Source organism: Adiantum capillus-veneris, chromosome 9 (assembly GCF_014529385.1).
Source record: "Adiantum capillus-veneris isolate H3 chromosome 9, ASM1452938v2, whole genome shotgun sequence".
Taxonomy (NCBI): Eukaryota; Viridiplantae; Streptophyta; class Polypodiopsida; order Polypodiales; family Pteridaceae; genus Adiantum; species Adiantum capillus-veneris.
Genome location: NC_140939.1, coordinates 145,010,024 through 145,025,921, shown reverse-complemented (window position 1 = coordinate 145,025,921; position 15,898 = coordinate 145,010,024). Strand labels below are relative to the sequence as shown.

Genomic DNA, 15,898 nt, shown 5'->3' with positions numbered 1-15,898 from the left:
TGTTTCTGCAAGTATTCCTGTGATTCACTTCATTTTCTAAGAGAATCCGTGCTTTCTTGATTAGGTCCGTAGGCTCGAGTCTCAGGGTTTGACTCCAAAGCAAGCAGAAGCTGTAACGGCAGCTATTATTGAAGTGCTTAATGACAGCATGGATAATGTCTCACAAACCTTTGTATCCAAGCCTGACATGCAGAAGGTATAATCAGCATTGGTTTTGTGTAAAGGAGCTTTTCCTTATGTTGAAAATAGTCTCCTGTATCCATTTAAGTGCTAGTCTTCTATATGTGTGCACTAGTATTTGGGCAGTACTTATATAAGTTGTATGTAGTTAAGGTGCAGATTATTAAACAGTAATGGTCCCTTATGTGTCTCTGAGATATAGAGGATTTTGAACAGGACAATTGTTTTCGTAACTGCCAATCTCCACTCCATTACAATTTTATGGACCTTTTAGGTTATCTCTGGGTTTTGCAGAATGAAATGATGCAAGAAGCTGCCTTGCAAAAGATCACGGCTGACATCCAAAATGCACAAGTATCTTCTTCTCTCTCTCTCTCTCTCTCTCTCTCTCTCTCTCTCTCTCTCAAAAGCCACCACCACCACCACAAAACACACACACACACACACACACACACACACACACACACACACGTCTCCGCTTCTTACTAGAGATTTAGACATAGGGAGACTCTCCTGAGAGAGAGAGAGAGAGAGAGAGAGAGAGAGAGAGAGAGAGAGAGAGAGAGAGAGAGAGAGAGAGAGAGAGAGAGAGAGAGAGAGAGAGAGAGGGGGGGGGGGGGTCGACACGCAATGGGGGAGTTCTGTCCCCTGACGCACTAGCCCCAAAGACCGGCTCCCCTGTTGGTATTTCTTTATTATTACTTCACCGAGGTACAACTTCTGAGGGTCCAATTCTCTCCGAGACTGCGTGTCTAGATGCTCTCTGAGACGTGGCCCTCTGGGCACTAAACTGATGATACAACAGATGGCTAAGGGGTCGATAAGCCCCCTATCTATATAGGAGATTTGCGAGGTTACCTGACCTCCTTTTTTTTTTTTTGGAAAAAACAAAAACAGAGCTTGTAGGTGGAAACAAGTGAGATGGGGATCTAGGAAAAATACCCTAGGTGTGGGACACCAAGAGGCAAATTATATGACACTTCCAGCTGTACAGGGGGGGCAAAACAATGGTGGAAACATGCAAAAATGAAAAAACTACAGCACATAGGCCCTACAAACCAAAGCCCAGAAGGCAAATAAAGAAACAAAAAGAAAAACAGATTTGCACATCAGCGTGCATCGGAGATTCGCTCGGTTGAGCAACTTTTGCTATAACCGGCCTATACAACGGCCTATACAACGTAGAGGGCGGTACTATTTCAATTACCTATTAACTTTACACAGAGCACTGAGAAGGGAAAAGAACACAGTTGTGTCCAGCGACTAGAATGTGACTGCGCAGACGAGACCGACACCCTGTAGGCCCCAACGACTGGCGCCCCTTTCGGTATTTCTTTATTGAGATTAAGGTAGACGATCCGACCACTTAGCACAAGCTTTCACAAAGCTGTCCAAACCTGGCGAGGGCTGGAAACGCAGGTTTTCGACCTGATTTCGGCAGCATAACGGCACAAAAACCTCTGTAGGTCAAAAGCACCTGTCTAGGTGGGATTCCCTCGCTATCTGGAAGCTTTCTGGTGAGCTGCCACAGAAATTCAGCGGGTTGTAATCCTCTGTTTTTCATTGCCGGGTGCCCAAAAGCCTGTACACGCATGCCAAGGCTCTCACGAGGCTCCCCCGGTGTTCCCTTGCAGTTTAGGTGCGAAACCCTAAACCTGCAGAAAAACACAGCAGGCTGTAATTCCCTGTTTCGGATCGTTTTTAGCGGAGCGAACACGCCTGCGCGTGTCCCAAGGGCTCCCACACACAATGGGACAGTTCCCCTATGAATTGGACGAGTTTTCACGTGAGAAAACTCTCCAAACTCGCAATTGTTCGCGATGGAACTGTGCGTACCTGTGGGGGATTAGCAATGAGCTAATCCGGTTCCTATTCAGAAGGCTCTTGCCTTGGCAAACGTGCATAAACCCCCAGAACTGTACATGTTCATCTGAGTAGCCCAACTAGTGGGGCATTACCATATGTGCCAAAGGGGGGAGAGAGATGCACGATCATCGCGCTACATGAGACAAAGGAGAAGGCAAGCTTTCCATTAAAGCTGTAGACCTGCACCCACTACTCACACACACACACTGTAGGTCACTTCCAGTCAAAAATCAGCCTCCTCTCTCAAATTGGGCGCCCCTCTTCAGTTGGAAGTAGCAAAACTGCCAGGAGCCGCTATGTGTCCAGTTTGCCCCTTTTGAGTTCATTCTCTAGTTCTCACTGACTTATAAAGTTATAAGTGACTTGCCGAGTGGCCCAGACTTCATTTGGCACGCACAGGCTTCCATACTTATCAGAATTCAGTGCTAACTGGCCCGATCAGTCCCAGACTGACCGACCTAGACTCCCGATGTGAGAAACCTATTCGGCCGCAGCCGTTTCACACTGGCCATGCAATGTCCACTTGCACCTTTTCAAGGGTCCCGGGGAAACAAGTAAAAATAAAAATATCTAGTACTTATTTATGGAAGGCAACAGGACACCTCCTGGTGACACACCCAACCCTTGAAATACTGCAAGCGACCTCGCTTGCATGCCAATAATACATGCGATATCTCTTGATATCACACATATTCTATGATGGGAATCCAAGATATACATGCTTCCGGAAATGTAGCGTTGGACGATTAAACAATCCCACCAACTTGGCTACGACACATATATCAAGCATAGAAGTCTTCTAGTGTACTCTCAAGCACAAACTTCTCTAGCTAAATTCTGTATGGAAAGAGTAGATACAATTGCTTAACTACTCTCTTGAGCATCATGAACTATGCTCTTGCCTTGCTCCAAAAAGGCTACATCAAGTCACTGTGGGTTCCATCTGAAAGGCTTCAAGATACAATTGCAATAGCTAAGGTGAATCAACCAATTGAGACTCTTCCATCCATTTGGCATCCAATGATGGATAGTCCTTGAACTTCACCAAATAGCGTCTTGCAGCCTTTCCTCTAACCTTTCTTTCCTTATGTGCCACTATCTGTTCAGGAATAAGGAGCTCATCCAATTCTTCCACTTCGGGTTGTTCCTCATCAAGCATATTCTCTGGCACATCACCAACAAAGGGCCTTAGAAGGCTGACATGAAAAGCATTATGTATTTTCCAGCCTTCTGGTAGCTTCAACCTGTAAGCTACATCGCTGATCTTTTCCGAAATCTGAAAAGGACCATAATATCACATACTGAGCTTAGGAAACAAACGTTCCTTGCCTTTCCTTTTCCTTAACCTGGCCTTTTCAAAGCGCAAAAGCACCCAATCACCAAGTGAAAATACAAGTTCACGACGGTGACGATCAACAGCTTTCTTTTACTTAGCCCGAGTCTTCTCAAGAGCAATCTTTATCTTCCTGTATGTTTCATCCATATCTTGCACATACTTGTCTGCCTCAAATATCTTGTCCTTAGTCTACAAAATGGGCGGTTCTTCCCTCCTTCCACTATCTCAAATGGTGCCTTATGTGTTGACATATGCACAGTGTTATTGTAAGCTTATTCAACCAATGGGAGATGGTGTTCCCAAGTTGCCTTGTGCTCTGACACATAACATTTGAGTAGATCTAGGACAGTAGAATTTGCCTCTTCTGACTGTCCATCAGTTTGCGGATGAAACGAAGAAGAGAACTTTAGCGTAGTGCCCATGTTCTCAAACAATGCCTTCCAGAAAAGACTCGTCATACGTGGATCCCTGTCACTAACAATTGACTGAGGCATCCCGTGGTATTTAAAGATATTGCTCATGAATATCTTGACCATGTGTTCTGGCTTTATTTTCTTCCTCACAGGAATGAAATGGGCCTGCTTACTGAATCTACAAATGATAGTCCAAATCCCATCATTGCCTGTTTGCATCCTTGGAAGATCAAAGATAAAGTCCATTGCTATGCTTTCCCATGGCCTATCAGGGATCGGCAATGGCTGCAACAATCCTAGTTGCTTTTGCCTGTCAAATTTGACATTTTGGCAAACTAAGCATGATCTTACAAATGTGTCAACATCTTGACGCAAAGTTGGCCAATAGAAGAATGCCTCAACCCCTTTCACTGTCGCATCAATTCCACGATGTCCAGCATAAGGTTGAGCGTGACTTTCCATCAAAATCTTTGACCGTAACTGTTTAGTAACGCATAACTTTCCATGCATCATGAGAAAGTCATTCTTAAGCATATAGTGCTCATGATGTTGCCCATCAACAAGCTGGCGATAAATCCTTACAAAATCTGAATCTTCAGCATATTGTGTCTTCAAACTGTTTATTGTACTCTTCCAGATTTGCACACTGTTTAGCATTCAACTCATGCCATTCTGTCATCACATCCACTTCAAAAGTGTTTGTCAGCCATGCAAGCGCAAAAAGCTGTTTGAATTGGACCCACGTTGTTGGGGCTTGACCCTGGTTCAACAATGCGGTCCACCATTGAAGCGCATTCCCTTTCAAGAAAGTGGCAGCCTTGCGTATCTTTGAAGATTCCGTGAAGTTTCCTACAGCATAAGCTGCATCGAACTGTTGTATGAAGGTCAAAGCCTTCAATTGGTCCTCAGTTCCTCTGAAAGTTTCAAACTTCACTCCCTGCCCACCTTCCTTGTAATCCTTAAGCTGACTCAAAGGAGCCAAATTATCATAAACAGGTGCCTGTAACAGTGGTGCTCCATGATTGTTCATTCTAGCACTCGCATCAACCGTTTTACCTGTCATATCTGCATTTTGTATGTATGGCTGCGAAAAACCAGCCATACCAAATTGTGTTCCAGACACTCGAAACTGGCCATAGGCACCCTGAAAACCTGGTTGGACACCCATGTTCGCGTACATAGGGTTACCCATGCCTGCTTGCATTGTCTTGAACACATTCCCTAGCATATAACCTGTGGAAGGTCTAGCCATAGCTTGAAACACTGAACCACCTCCAAAATAACCAGGATAAGTAATAGGTAATGGAAGGGTCTGACGCATAGCTTGTTCATTACTCCCTTGACCATTCACAAACGGTTCCTGTCCAGCTAAAGCAAGTTGCTTTGGATCATTGGACACCGCTAGTTGCTCAACCACATGGGCTTTCCCTCGAGCATCATGAGTCCTCTGCGCATTGGAAATCTCCTTTTCTTGCAACGGCTCAGTCATGCCCTGTGTAGGAGGCTGAAAACCCTGTGTCGGAGCTTGTAAGAACTCCTGCATCCTTGGGTTGTTAGCCAACTGCTGAAACACGTCCATGCAGCAACGTAGTTGAGTTCTAAACAACCTGTCCTCTTCTTGAAGAGTTGAAGGAATTTTCTCTGTGCCACGTGAGGAAGATCCCTCTTTAGGTACTTGGTCTCTCTTCTCTGCCATAACGACAAGCTCTGTGTTGCTTTCACCCACAACAATCCACGCTGCACTTTTTGAAGAAAAAGTGACTATCCCGTCGATGGAACCATAGAACCGGCCTATACAACGTAGAGAGCGGTACTATTTCAATTACCTGTTAACTTTACATAGAGCACTGAGAAGGGAAAAGAACACAGTTGCGTCCAGCGACTAGAATGTCACTGCGCACACGAGACCGACACCCTGTAGGCCCCAAAGACTGGCGCTCCTTTCGGTATTTCTTTATTGAAATTAAGGTAGACGATCCGACCACTTAGCACAAGCTTTCACAAAGCTGTCCAAACCTGGCGAGGGCTGGAAACGCAGGTTTTCGACCTGATTTCGGCAGCATAACGGCACAAAAACCCCTGTAGGTCAAAAGCACCTTGTCTAGGGCGGATTCCCTCGCTATCTGGAAGCTTTCTGGTGAGCTGTCACAGAAATTCAGCGGGCTGTAATTCTCTGTTTTTCATTGCCGGGTGCCTAAAAGCCTGTACACGCACGCCAAGGCTCTCATGAGGCTCCCCCAGTGTTCCCTTGCAGTTAAGGTGCGAAACCCTAAACCTGCAGAAAAACACAGCAGGCTGTAATTCCCTGTTTTGGATCGTTTTTAGCGGAGCGAACACGCCTACGCGTGTCCCAAGGGCTCCCGCACACAATGGGACAGTTCCTCTGTGAATTGGACGAGTTTTCACGCGAGAAAACTCTCCAAACTCGCAATCTTTCGCGATGGAACTGTGCGTACTTGTGGGGGATTAGCAATTAGCTAATCCAGTTCTTGTTCAGAAGGCTCTTGCCTTGGCAAACGCGCATAAACCCCCAGAACTGTACATGTTCATCTGAGTAGCCCAACTAGTGGGGCATTACCATATGTGCCAAAGGGGGGAGAGAGATGCACGAGAGCAAATCATCGCGCTACATGAGACAAAGGAGAAGGCAAGCTTTCCATTAAAGCTGTAGACCTGCACCCACTACTCACACACACACTGTAGGTCACTTCCAGTCAAAAATCAGCCTCCTCTCTCAAATTGGGCGCCCCCTCTTCAGCTGGAAGTAGCAAAACTGCCAGGAGTTGCCATGTGTCCAGTTTGCCCCTTTTGAGTTAATTCTCTAGTTCCCACTGACTTATAAAGTTATAAGTGACTTGCGGAGTGGCCCAGACTTCATTTGGCGCGCACAGGCTTCCATACTCATCATAATTCAATGCTAACTGGCCCGATCAGTCCCAGACTGACCGACCTAGACTCCCCATGCGAGAAACCTATTTGGCCGCAGGCGTTTCACACTGGCCATGCAATGTTCACTTGCACCTTTTCAAGGGTCCCGGAGAAACAAGTAAAAATAAAAATATCTAGTACTTATTTATGGAAGGCAACAGGAAAAATACACCTCCTGGTGACATTTGCACCTCCAAGAGGACCAGAAAACGTGACTCGATGTAGGGCGCTTTGCTTGCAGGGTTCGTCGTAGGCCCGACTCAAGTAGGACTAAGGAGTATAGTTGCTAGGAGTTTTGGAAATGGAGAAATGGAAACAATCGGGAAACAGGAGAAACGGCATTTCGATCCTGGGAAGAAATGCAAAATGCAAAATGCAAAATGAAAATTTAAGTAATGCTATTAAAAAATTATGTAAAACATTAACACATTCTCAAACCATTTTATACAATGGACTATCCAAAGCCTTAAGAAAACTAAATATCATCCTATTTGCCTTGCTTGGCTGTGTCCACAACACCGAACTATCACAAGTCACATCAAAGCTCAAAGCGTATTACACTTGCACCATCCACGTGCATCTGGGTGATTTCAACAAAAAGAGTACTAGTAATTGTTAACATTGATGAGAGCGGGGGGGGGGGGGGGACTTCGAGCAAGCCCTTTGCAAATTGCTCATGTAGCAATACACCCCAATCGTGTTTACGTCAAAAGTTTTCACGCGAAAGCCCAATCATAGGTAACCCGTATGATTTTGCCCTCAAAATGCAATTAAAGACTGAAAAGTCAAAAAAAGCCCTGAGAGAAGTTTGGCAGTTCTGTAATGTAGTGCAATTTCTTGATATTGACCTTGAATTTTTGATTGGAGTTTGTTAATTGATTGAAAGAAAGTCCGCAGTACCTGGGTCCCTCAAAGAAATTCTTGGTCACTGTCACGCCCTAGTCGCACGTAGCGTTGGGGTCTTCCAAGATGATGACCTATCTCCCAAGGTAGTTAGGGATGCCAAAAGGAGTAGGTGAAGCTAGTGACAAAAGCCTCTGCCTAGGTGTCAAGAGCTCTTCTAGGTGTAAGCTAGAAGGAAGGCTCCCGTCCTTCTGCCAAAAAGAAAAGAAAAGAAAAGTTTGTTAATTGACCTGCTTAGTGGTAAAAACAGGTCCTTGCTTACATGAATTATATTTACATGCCTTATGAACAGGAATACAAGATTTCTTTGACGCAGCGTGAGGTTGAAAGAATAAGGACGGATGTGGAGAAGATGCGAAGTGATCTGAGGTCTGTGCTATGCTATGCAGTAAGTTCTTTATTTGGGATTGCTTTTGGGCTGTTCACTGAGAAGGCCTTTTTTTACGGCTGCAGATATGAGATTGATAAGGTTACTGCAGCACAGAGACTGGATATCAACCTAGAAAGAGGGTAACTAATAACCGAAGTAGATTTGAATTTGATGAGATGCTGATTTTAGTAAATGTTTGATTGAAGGGTTTTGTTTCCTGTCCAGACGAACGAGAGATGATTTGGCGAAGCAAAGTGTGGAGACATCTGAGTTGACCAATAAGCTTGACAGAGTAGGCTTATCTGCGTGACAGAGTGCTTAGGTCTGGTTTGCTTAGGAGATGAGTACGTATGATTTTTTTTGACAATATTTTCAGGAAATTCACACTTTGAAAACACAAGTTGAGGCTGCGAAGTATGAAGTGATCAAGTATGGCATAGGTACAAATGAAAACCCAGAAGTGGGCAGTTTTTATTTTGTGTTATTATTTCGAAGGATGATCCTTTGACTGTTTTTGTGTGCATGATTTGGGCTTTTGGCAGGGACTATTGTTTCTCTAACTGCTGTCGGTCTTGGCCTGCTTCGCATCTTGATGTAAGCATCTGATAGTTTGCAATTCACATTTTTGGAATAGAGATAGGAGAGAGACGACTTGGGTAACAAATCTCCATATTCAAGACGAAATGTATGAAAGCACATCAATGTTCTAACAAAGTCTGCTGTACAGAACTCGGTTGGTACATCTCTAATAGTGGAAGACGTACAAATGTTCTTGGTGTTTTTACCATGCTACTTTGTACCCTTTGTATGGGTCATATTGATCCATGATTCAGTCTACTCTTTTGTATTTTGAAAGATTGTAAGGTGATAAATTTGTGTGGGTTTGTGTTCTGTAGTGCAGCTTTGATGGCTTATGTGGCAACGTCTTTGATTCTCTCTCTCTCTCTCTCTCTCTCTCTCTCTCTCTCTCTCTAGCCCCCCCCCCCCCCCCCCCCCGCGCGCGTGTGTGTGAGCTATCCCAGTTCTCTCTCGAGTTCAGGACTTCAGTTCAAGACTCGTCGGATGGATCTTTGAGGTCTTGTGGGATTGTTCCTATGAGGATAAAATCTTTCTTCATGGGTCTCTTATACATGTAGACAAATTTATGCACATGGTGATTTTCTACCATGATTTCCAAAGTGGAATGTATCCAATGATGTTTCTGTTTGGTCCTATAGGTCGACTTTTGCCTATGTTAGCAAAATTTTGTCTCTAGTTCGAGACTTGTCAGATAGATAGTTGAGCTCTCTTGGAATTGTTCCTACAACATTAAATTTTCTCCTCTTCTTATTCCTTTTGAGGTGCTACTCAACTTTCTCAACTCTCTTCTTCAGGGGTGTGTGAGTGGGTGTGTGTGTGTGTGCTAATAAAAAGAGGAAAATGGTATAACCTTTCTATCACCCAAGTGTGGTAGATTGGTTATGCCATTCCCTCTTGAATAACAGGTCTTGAGTTCAACTCCTCATTGGCTAGATCTTTAAGGTCTCTCGGGATAGTTTCCTACGACGTTAAAAATCTCTTCTTCTTCTTCTTCAACTTGTAAGCATTGGCGATTTTGCACACTCTTTTGGTATTTTGGCCAATAAATTCCACTTTGAGAATACCATGGATTGCGCATAGAAAGATACACAAAAACAAAGAGAACCTCTCTCCCATAAGCATGAGCTACATATTAAGAAATGGCATCGAGACTGTGAGGTTACCCCAGAGAGAGAGAGAGAGAGAGAGAGAGAGAGACAGAGAGAGAGAGAGAGCAGCTTGTATAGCAAATGGCAAAATGCCCGTGTCTACCAACCAAAGAGATGCCAAACAGTTGAAGATGAGGATGCATGAGGGTTTGTGTGATTTTCGGACTGTTTCATGTTTGTCATAAGTTGTGCTTGACATTGGCATTAGAGCTTCTCTTATGATTATTGTGCTAACCATAACCCAAAATTTTTGTCCTTGATGTTGTCAAGAAGTTTGCACATGCACAAAAACAACTCAAAACTCACGTGTGTTCCTTGATTTCATGTAGCCTCGCCTCTAGTTACACAAACACAAGAAATATCATGTAAGAAATCTCACTCTTATTTGAAGAGATAAAACTTCAATTGGCACTTGTAAAACATTCGGAAACAAGGAGCAGCAAGGTGGGATTGCACTAGTACACCATAGGGAAACCTTAGGTATCCTTCTTATAGAGGGTGAATGTGTTAATATATAGTCATAAGCAAGCACCCCCTTTGCTTACACACAGGGCATCCTAGTGATTGTTGCATTTTGAGCCATGACAACAAGTAGTTTTCCATCATTTCATGGTTGGCCAATGTTCATAAAAAAGACTAACTTTGAGCACAGAAAAAATCACTAAGTTGTGGAGAATTCTCTTGATCACAAATTTGATACGAAACACCATTTTTCACTTGTCTTTCGACACGATTGTGCATGCTAGTTACTGTCTTTGGATAGTGATCACCTGTGTTGCATTTATTCGATCGAATAATGCAATCTATATTAAATAACTCGTCGTTATTCGCGTATTATCGTAAAATACGTGGTATTTTCGAATAATTTATAAACTATCGATTGGTATAGTATCGATCGATACGCTAGATTTATATAGAAAAAAGCGCGTCATTGTTCGATACATTTTTGATCGATTTCGATTTTGGAGCTTTCTAGTTATCACTCAGTTCACACTCTCTACCTCATACTCTCGAGACGCATTGTATTCTCTCTATGTTTATGGTAATGAATTTGTTATGGAGTTGCTAATTGATGACTTTGTTGAGAGTCAAGCAATGTCTTTTTATTTGATTGCCAAGCAATGTTCTCAATACTTATGTTTAAGCGAATTCTCTTCAATACTTTACTTTGTTGCTACTAAATAAAAAAAGTGAGATATATAGCTCAATAGGGAGCTACAATGAGAAAAAGTGAGATACATTATCATGAAAAGATGTTTACATTTCGCCATCTATCACAGGCACTAGGTCATCAACCTCTTCATTGTCTGAACATTCTGTAGCCACTTCCCACTCCATCTCATCGTTGCTACATCTCTGTTCCGCCATAGTTTCATGAGTTTGAAGCACTCCAATTGTACTTTGGTCGCACGTGTGGCTATCTTTGTGGGTGCATGAAAGAGAGGCATGTTACAAAAGACGTACACAAGGTCTACTGCATGAGCAGGACTTAAGCGATTTCTGCACTTTGAGTGCACAAAGTAATAAGAAGACCAAGTGCGCTCATAACTACCAGGGATGCCGCAACCAAAAGCACCCTGGTCGCCACATGTTGTAACTCAACTACATTTCCTCCATATTCTTTCCACCATATTGGGCCTGAAATCTTTTTAACGCTATTAAGAACCCAAGGATCTCCGAAAGTTCCTTTCCTATTGGCATAATCCACCCTCTGCTGGAATGCATCCATGCCATCGTCGCCTAGCAACAACTGCGAGCAGATGTTTCTAAAGTCTCTCATCACTTCTTTGTTGGAGGCTTGTCCGTTCACCTGAAACTTTGGATCCAAGACAAATGCAGCACCATGCAATGGTATGTGCATTTGAGTCCATCGTTTTTCCACAAGATGCACGATTTGTGATCTCTCTCTTGCACTGTAGTGGTTGTATTCTTTGGTTTGACACAACGCCTCAGACATGATTCAATAAACCTTACCAATGACAAAATTATTTGTGTCGACAACCCTTAGTAGTTCCACATAGGGCTTACTAATCCCAACAAGTTTGTCAATGTTCCGCAAAAAGAGAGGAGATTGCACCAAGGACACACATTTTTGAGCTACTTCGCGATGGCTTGGATACTTGCTGAGCCAAGCCTCCCAACGAGGATCTACAACAGTTTCTGTAAGAGCTGCTCGCACTTCAATGAGATTATTAAAAACATAATATGATGTAGCGAACCGTGTGGCATAGAAGATTTGAAGTGCTTTTTTCGGAGACTTGGAGCGAAATAAAGCATATGTAAACTGATGTTCCCATATAAACTTGACTATGTGATGAAGAACCTGTTTTATAAATGATAATCTGCCCATATACTTTAGAAGTAAATTCAGGGTGTGACCTGCACATCCAATCCATGTAATTTCTGAGTACTTTTTTATAATGGCTAAATCCACTCCTTTGTAGTTTGAAGCATTATCTGTAACAATAGCTGTCACATTCTTCGGTCCATCCAGTCGAGCAATAGCTCGCTCATATACCTTTGTAAAGTAGAGAGATGTCTTCTCTTTCAATGAGGTATCAATGGCCTCCAAAAACATTGCACCTTTGGGACAAATTACCATGACATTAATCAATGCTTTTTTCTGACAGCTGGTCCATCTATCGAGGGCTATGGTACAGCCAAACGCCAGAACAAAGTCAAGCATTGTTTGCCTGAGAATCGCTTCTGTATTGCTCTTGACTTTGTCAACATACTCTGTTCGCATTTTATTATAATCAGGATAGATGAATCCTTTATTTGCAGTTGACATTAGGGCATCTTTGAAAATAGGATTTCTTATGACATTTTATGGGATTCCATAATCCATGAAGGCTTGTGTCCACTTTAGATGCAATTCGAGCATGTCCTGTTGAGTGAATGTTGCCTGTAGAGTCCGAGACGTACCGGCTCTGCTGGATGTCCCGAAACTAGCATCTATCCCTCCCATGGCACCATTTGGAAAAATGTAAGGACTTTGAGGTGTTTGGGTTGTTCCCATTGAAGGTCCTTGGTTAGCTCGTATGTCTTCTTGATCCACACCCACTTCTTCTATGTTGACAGATGACACACCTGCCATGCCCTTCTGTCTCTTAGGAAGAAGTCCTGTCTGTTTGCATTTCTTTACATACCCTGCAAAATGGACCCATATGTCGTTAGGTGCTGCTCCACATTCTTTCACATTGGGACTAGTGCCAAATAAATGTTCTTTGATGCGAGTTGCATTGCCGTGCCACTTATGCCCACAATGTTTGCATTCCAAAAACGAAACTGTTTTGCCTCTCTCTTTTTCCTCCACATACGACCAATCTTTTCCTCGCACCATGCTTTCAGACTTCAACAAAATATATCCTACAATCAATAGATACACTATGATTATAAATTTTCACCATAATAGCGCAGTGAGAAAGATAAAAGGTTATAGATATGATTTTCTAAATTAAAATGATGAATGAATAGTGTTAAGATAATATTTTAGGGAAGATCACCAATGGATATATCATTCTTGGCTACTAAGTGGTAAAAAGCGTTTGCTCAAGACAACCTAGATGAGCGATGGAGTCATCATTCCACTATCTATGTCTCTTGGAGGTAGGAGCTATTGCTCAAACACAACCAATCGACCCTAAAATAACTGAGGTCTCTAATTTCTAGATCAACATAGAGGTAAGAGCATGAGCTTGATAACATCCATGTGACTCCCAAGTACTATGCATGACTAATATTCACTAGGAGGCAAGAGCTTTTGCTCGATCACAACGTAGTGAATTCTATAGGTAATCCACCATATTCACTTAGAGATAAGAGCATAAGCTCGATAACAACCAAGTGAATCCTACTTCATACCTTAAACCTCACTTGGAAGTAAGAGAATCATCTCATAATAACCAAGAGGCACTAAGTGGACCTATTCTATGCAACCAAGTGAATCCTACTTCATACCTTAAACCTCATTTGGAAGTAAGAGAATCATCTCATAACAACTAAGAGGCACTAAGTGGACCTATTTTATGTCCATATGGAGGTAAGAACATTTGTCATGACAACCAAAAGACCCTACATGTATGTGTATATGTCCCAAAATGTATGAACTAACACTATTATTTGTGCACATATTATAGCTATGATAGATTTTAATCATCAAATATCACTTTTAGTATCTATTCTAAAACAAATAGAGCTAACAACATAGCTTCTAATGTTTAGAATTATACATTCGCACTATAGCTAGAAAAGTAGCATCTAAAGCATACAATTATTTATTTATCTATTCTTAAACAAGTAGAGCTAAAGTATAGTCTCTATTGCTTAGAGTAATTTATTTAATCTTATCAATAGAGTTAAAAAGTAACTTCTGTTGTTAAGAATTATAAGTGACTCAAATTTATATCATTATTTTATTTTTAATCTATAAACATTAAAAATAATATTTTCTTATAAATCAAAGATTTTTTAAGTTGACAACTCAACCTTTCTATGATGGAGGTAACCTCACACTTTGGTGAAGGGAATTGTAGCTAAAACACGCAAATTTGATCTTTATATACTACTACTATATCGATCGAAAACATATAGATCGATTTATATTATCGATCGAAAGCCTATCGATTGATTAAATATCTATCGATAGTTTATCGATCGATATGTAAGCAATAAAACGTTTTTATGAAAAAAGCTGACATGGTAGCGAATAATACGCACGAATAAAACGAATGTCGAATAATGAATCATGCAACCCAGGTGATCACCTACATCGAGCTTTCTAGGCAAGGTGAGTATGCCACCATGGTATACTTGACGTATTAATATCCTTTATTCAAAATAGAAATGCTCTAATGTGAGAAACAACCAACGGTGCCATGCCCAAAGCATCAACATCCCCTCTTCTTTTAAGCAATCTAATCCAGCAACGTGAATCTTCATTCTGTCCCATCCAACTCACACAACGTGTACGTTGGATTTCCATGCACATGCTTAACAACATCAGAACCAAACCATCTCTTTGCAAGCTTTCTTATTGTAATGTGTTGGTTATATCAAGGCTCCTATCACACACCAACACTCAATATCCTTCTTCAATAGCTTTTGGTGTCCTTTTATCAAACAAGGATCTACTACATGTGTATAATGTGGTATCCAAATAAGATAGAAGACACATGCTCCTAAAAGTCTCCGAGCTTCAATTCTTTGCATCCATATTTGTGTTTGACTTCTTTCTACTACATACATACCCCACAATAAGCAGTTCTTTGACTCCAAATATAGACTTTTTCCTTGATAGGGTAAGATTGACTTCAATCTTGTCAAAACATTCTCAGAATTCTTAATCTCGTGGTAGAATCTATTCATCCCATTCATCTGTCAAAATTGACAATGCGAAAACATAGAGTAATGGAGAGAATGTATGAGAGAGAGAGAGAGAGAGAGAGAGAGAGAGAGAGAGAGAGAGAGAGAGAGAGAGAGAGAGAGAGAGAGAGAGAGAGAGAGAGAGAGAGAGAGAGAGAGAGAGCATGCTGAGCCCACCAAGTGGGCAATGAAATATATGAGATTTTACAGTGGGGACATGGGGTTGCTTATATACTACCTAAAGGAATTTTCACTACCTAGAATCTTGTCAAATAAGTAAAATAAATACCTAAAAGACAAATTGATAACTATGATCACATTGGGCATTCACTTGAGATGCATAAACTTTAACACCCTCTTTGTAGATCATAAAGGACATATGTAGGGTGAGGAAGCCAATGAGGAAGCTACCATGGACACCCAAGCAATAGCTAACTACTGGATGCACATGTCATTTGTCCATATTGTTTTGGAACACTGCATTGGACGCAGACTTGGGGCCCCTCTCTGTCATGTGCATCTCAAAATGCAGTGTCACTTGACACCTCCTACTGCTGACTCCATCCTTAGTGTTGCCCATTGCGTATCAAAATGCACTGCTGCTTGAGACCCCTAGTGCCTGTAAGAATTGCCCCCATAAGCACCTAGGGTTTCAAAACCTTGTGCTTGGCAATGTTTTGGAGTTCTTCTTTTGATAGCATTCTAAAATTCTCCACCTGATGGTGGTAAGATGTCCTATGATCAACAAGCTTTGCTCCCAGCGTTTTAAAATGTTGCACCAAAACACACAAACACTAGAGAAATGACTGCT

The 15,898-nt window shown here is 42.0% G+C and overlaps 2 protein-coding genes across 2 annotated transcripts in view; one reads left to right on the top strand and one right to left on the bottom strand.

The window, feature by feature from the left end:
- The window catches only part of LOC147451311 (protein FMP32, mitochondrial-like), a 40,280-nt gene extending 31,504 nt beyond the window's left edge, over window positions 1–8,776 (top strand). The window contains exons 2-8 of the mRNA XM_086520286.1: window positions 65–196; window positions 475–534; window positions 7,919–7,995; window positions 8,080–8,136; window positions 8,222–8,288; window positions 8,373–8,436; window positions 8,539–8,776. Coding sequence (XP_086376412.1) covers window positions 65–196; window positions 475–534; window positions 7,919–7,995; window positions 8,080–8,136; window positions 8,222–8,288; window positions 8,373–8,436; window positions 8,539–8,594 — 513 coding nt within the window. The 3' untranslated portion in view covers window positions 8,595–8,776. The remainder of the gene's footprint in view (window positions 1–64; window positions 197–474; window positions 535–7,918; window positions 7,996–8,079; window positions 8,137–8,221; window positions 8,289–8,372; window positions 8,437–8,538) is intronic.
- Window positions 8,777–10,980: 2,204 nt separating this feature from the next.
- On the bottom strand, window positions 10,981–12,469 carry LOC147451310 (uncharacterized). Its single transcript, XM_086520600.1, has 3 exons — window positions 11,842–12,469; window positions 11,276–11,562; window positions 10,981–11,079 (listed from the first exon to the last, which is right to left on the bottom strand). The coding sequence occupies exons 1-3, from the start codon at window positions 12,467–12,469 to the stop codon at window positions 10,981–10,983; spliced, it is 1,014 nt and encodes a 337-aa protein (XP_086376726.1).
- Between the last annotated feature and the right edge of the window lie 3,429 nt (window positions 12,470–15,898).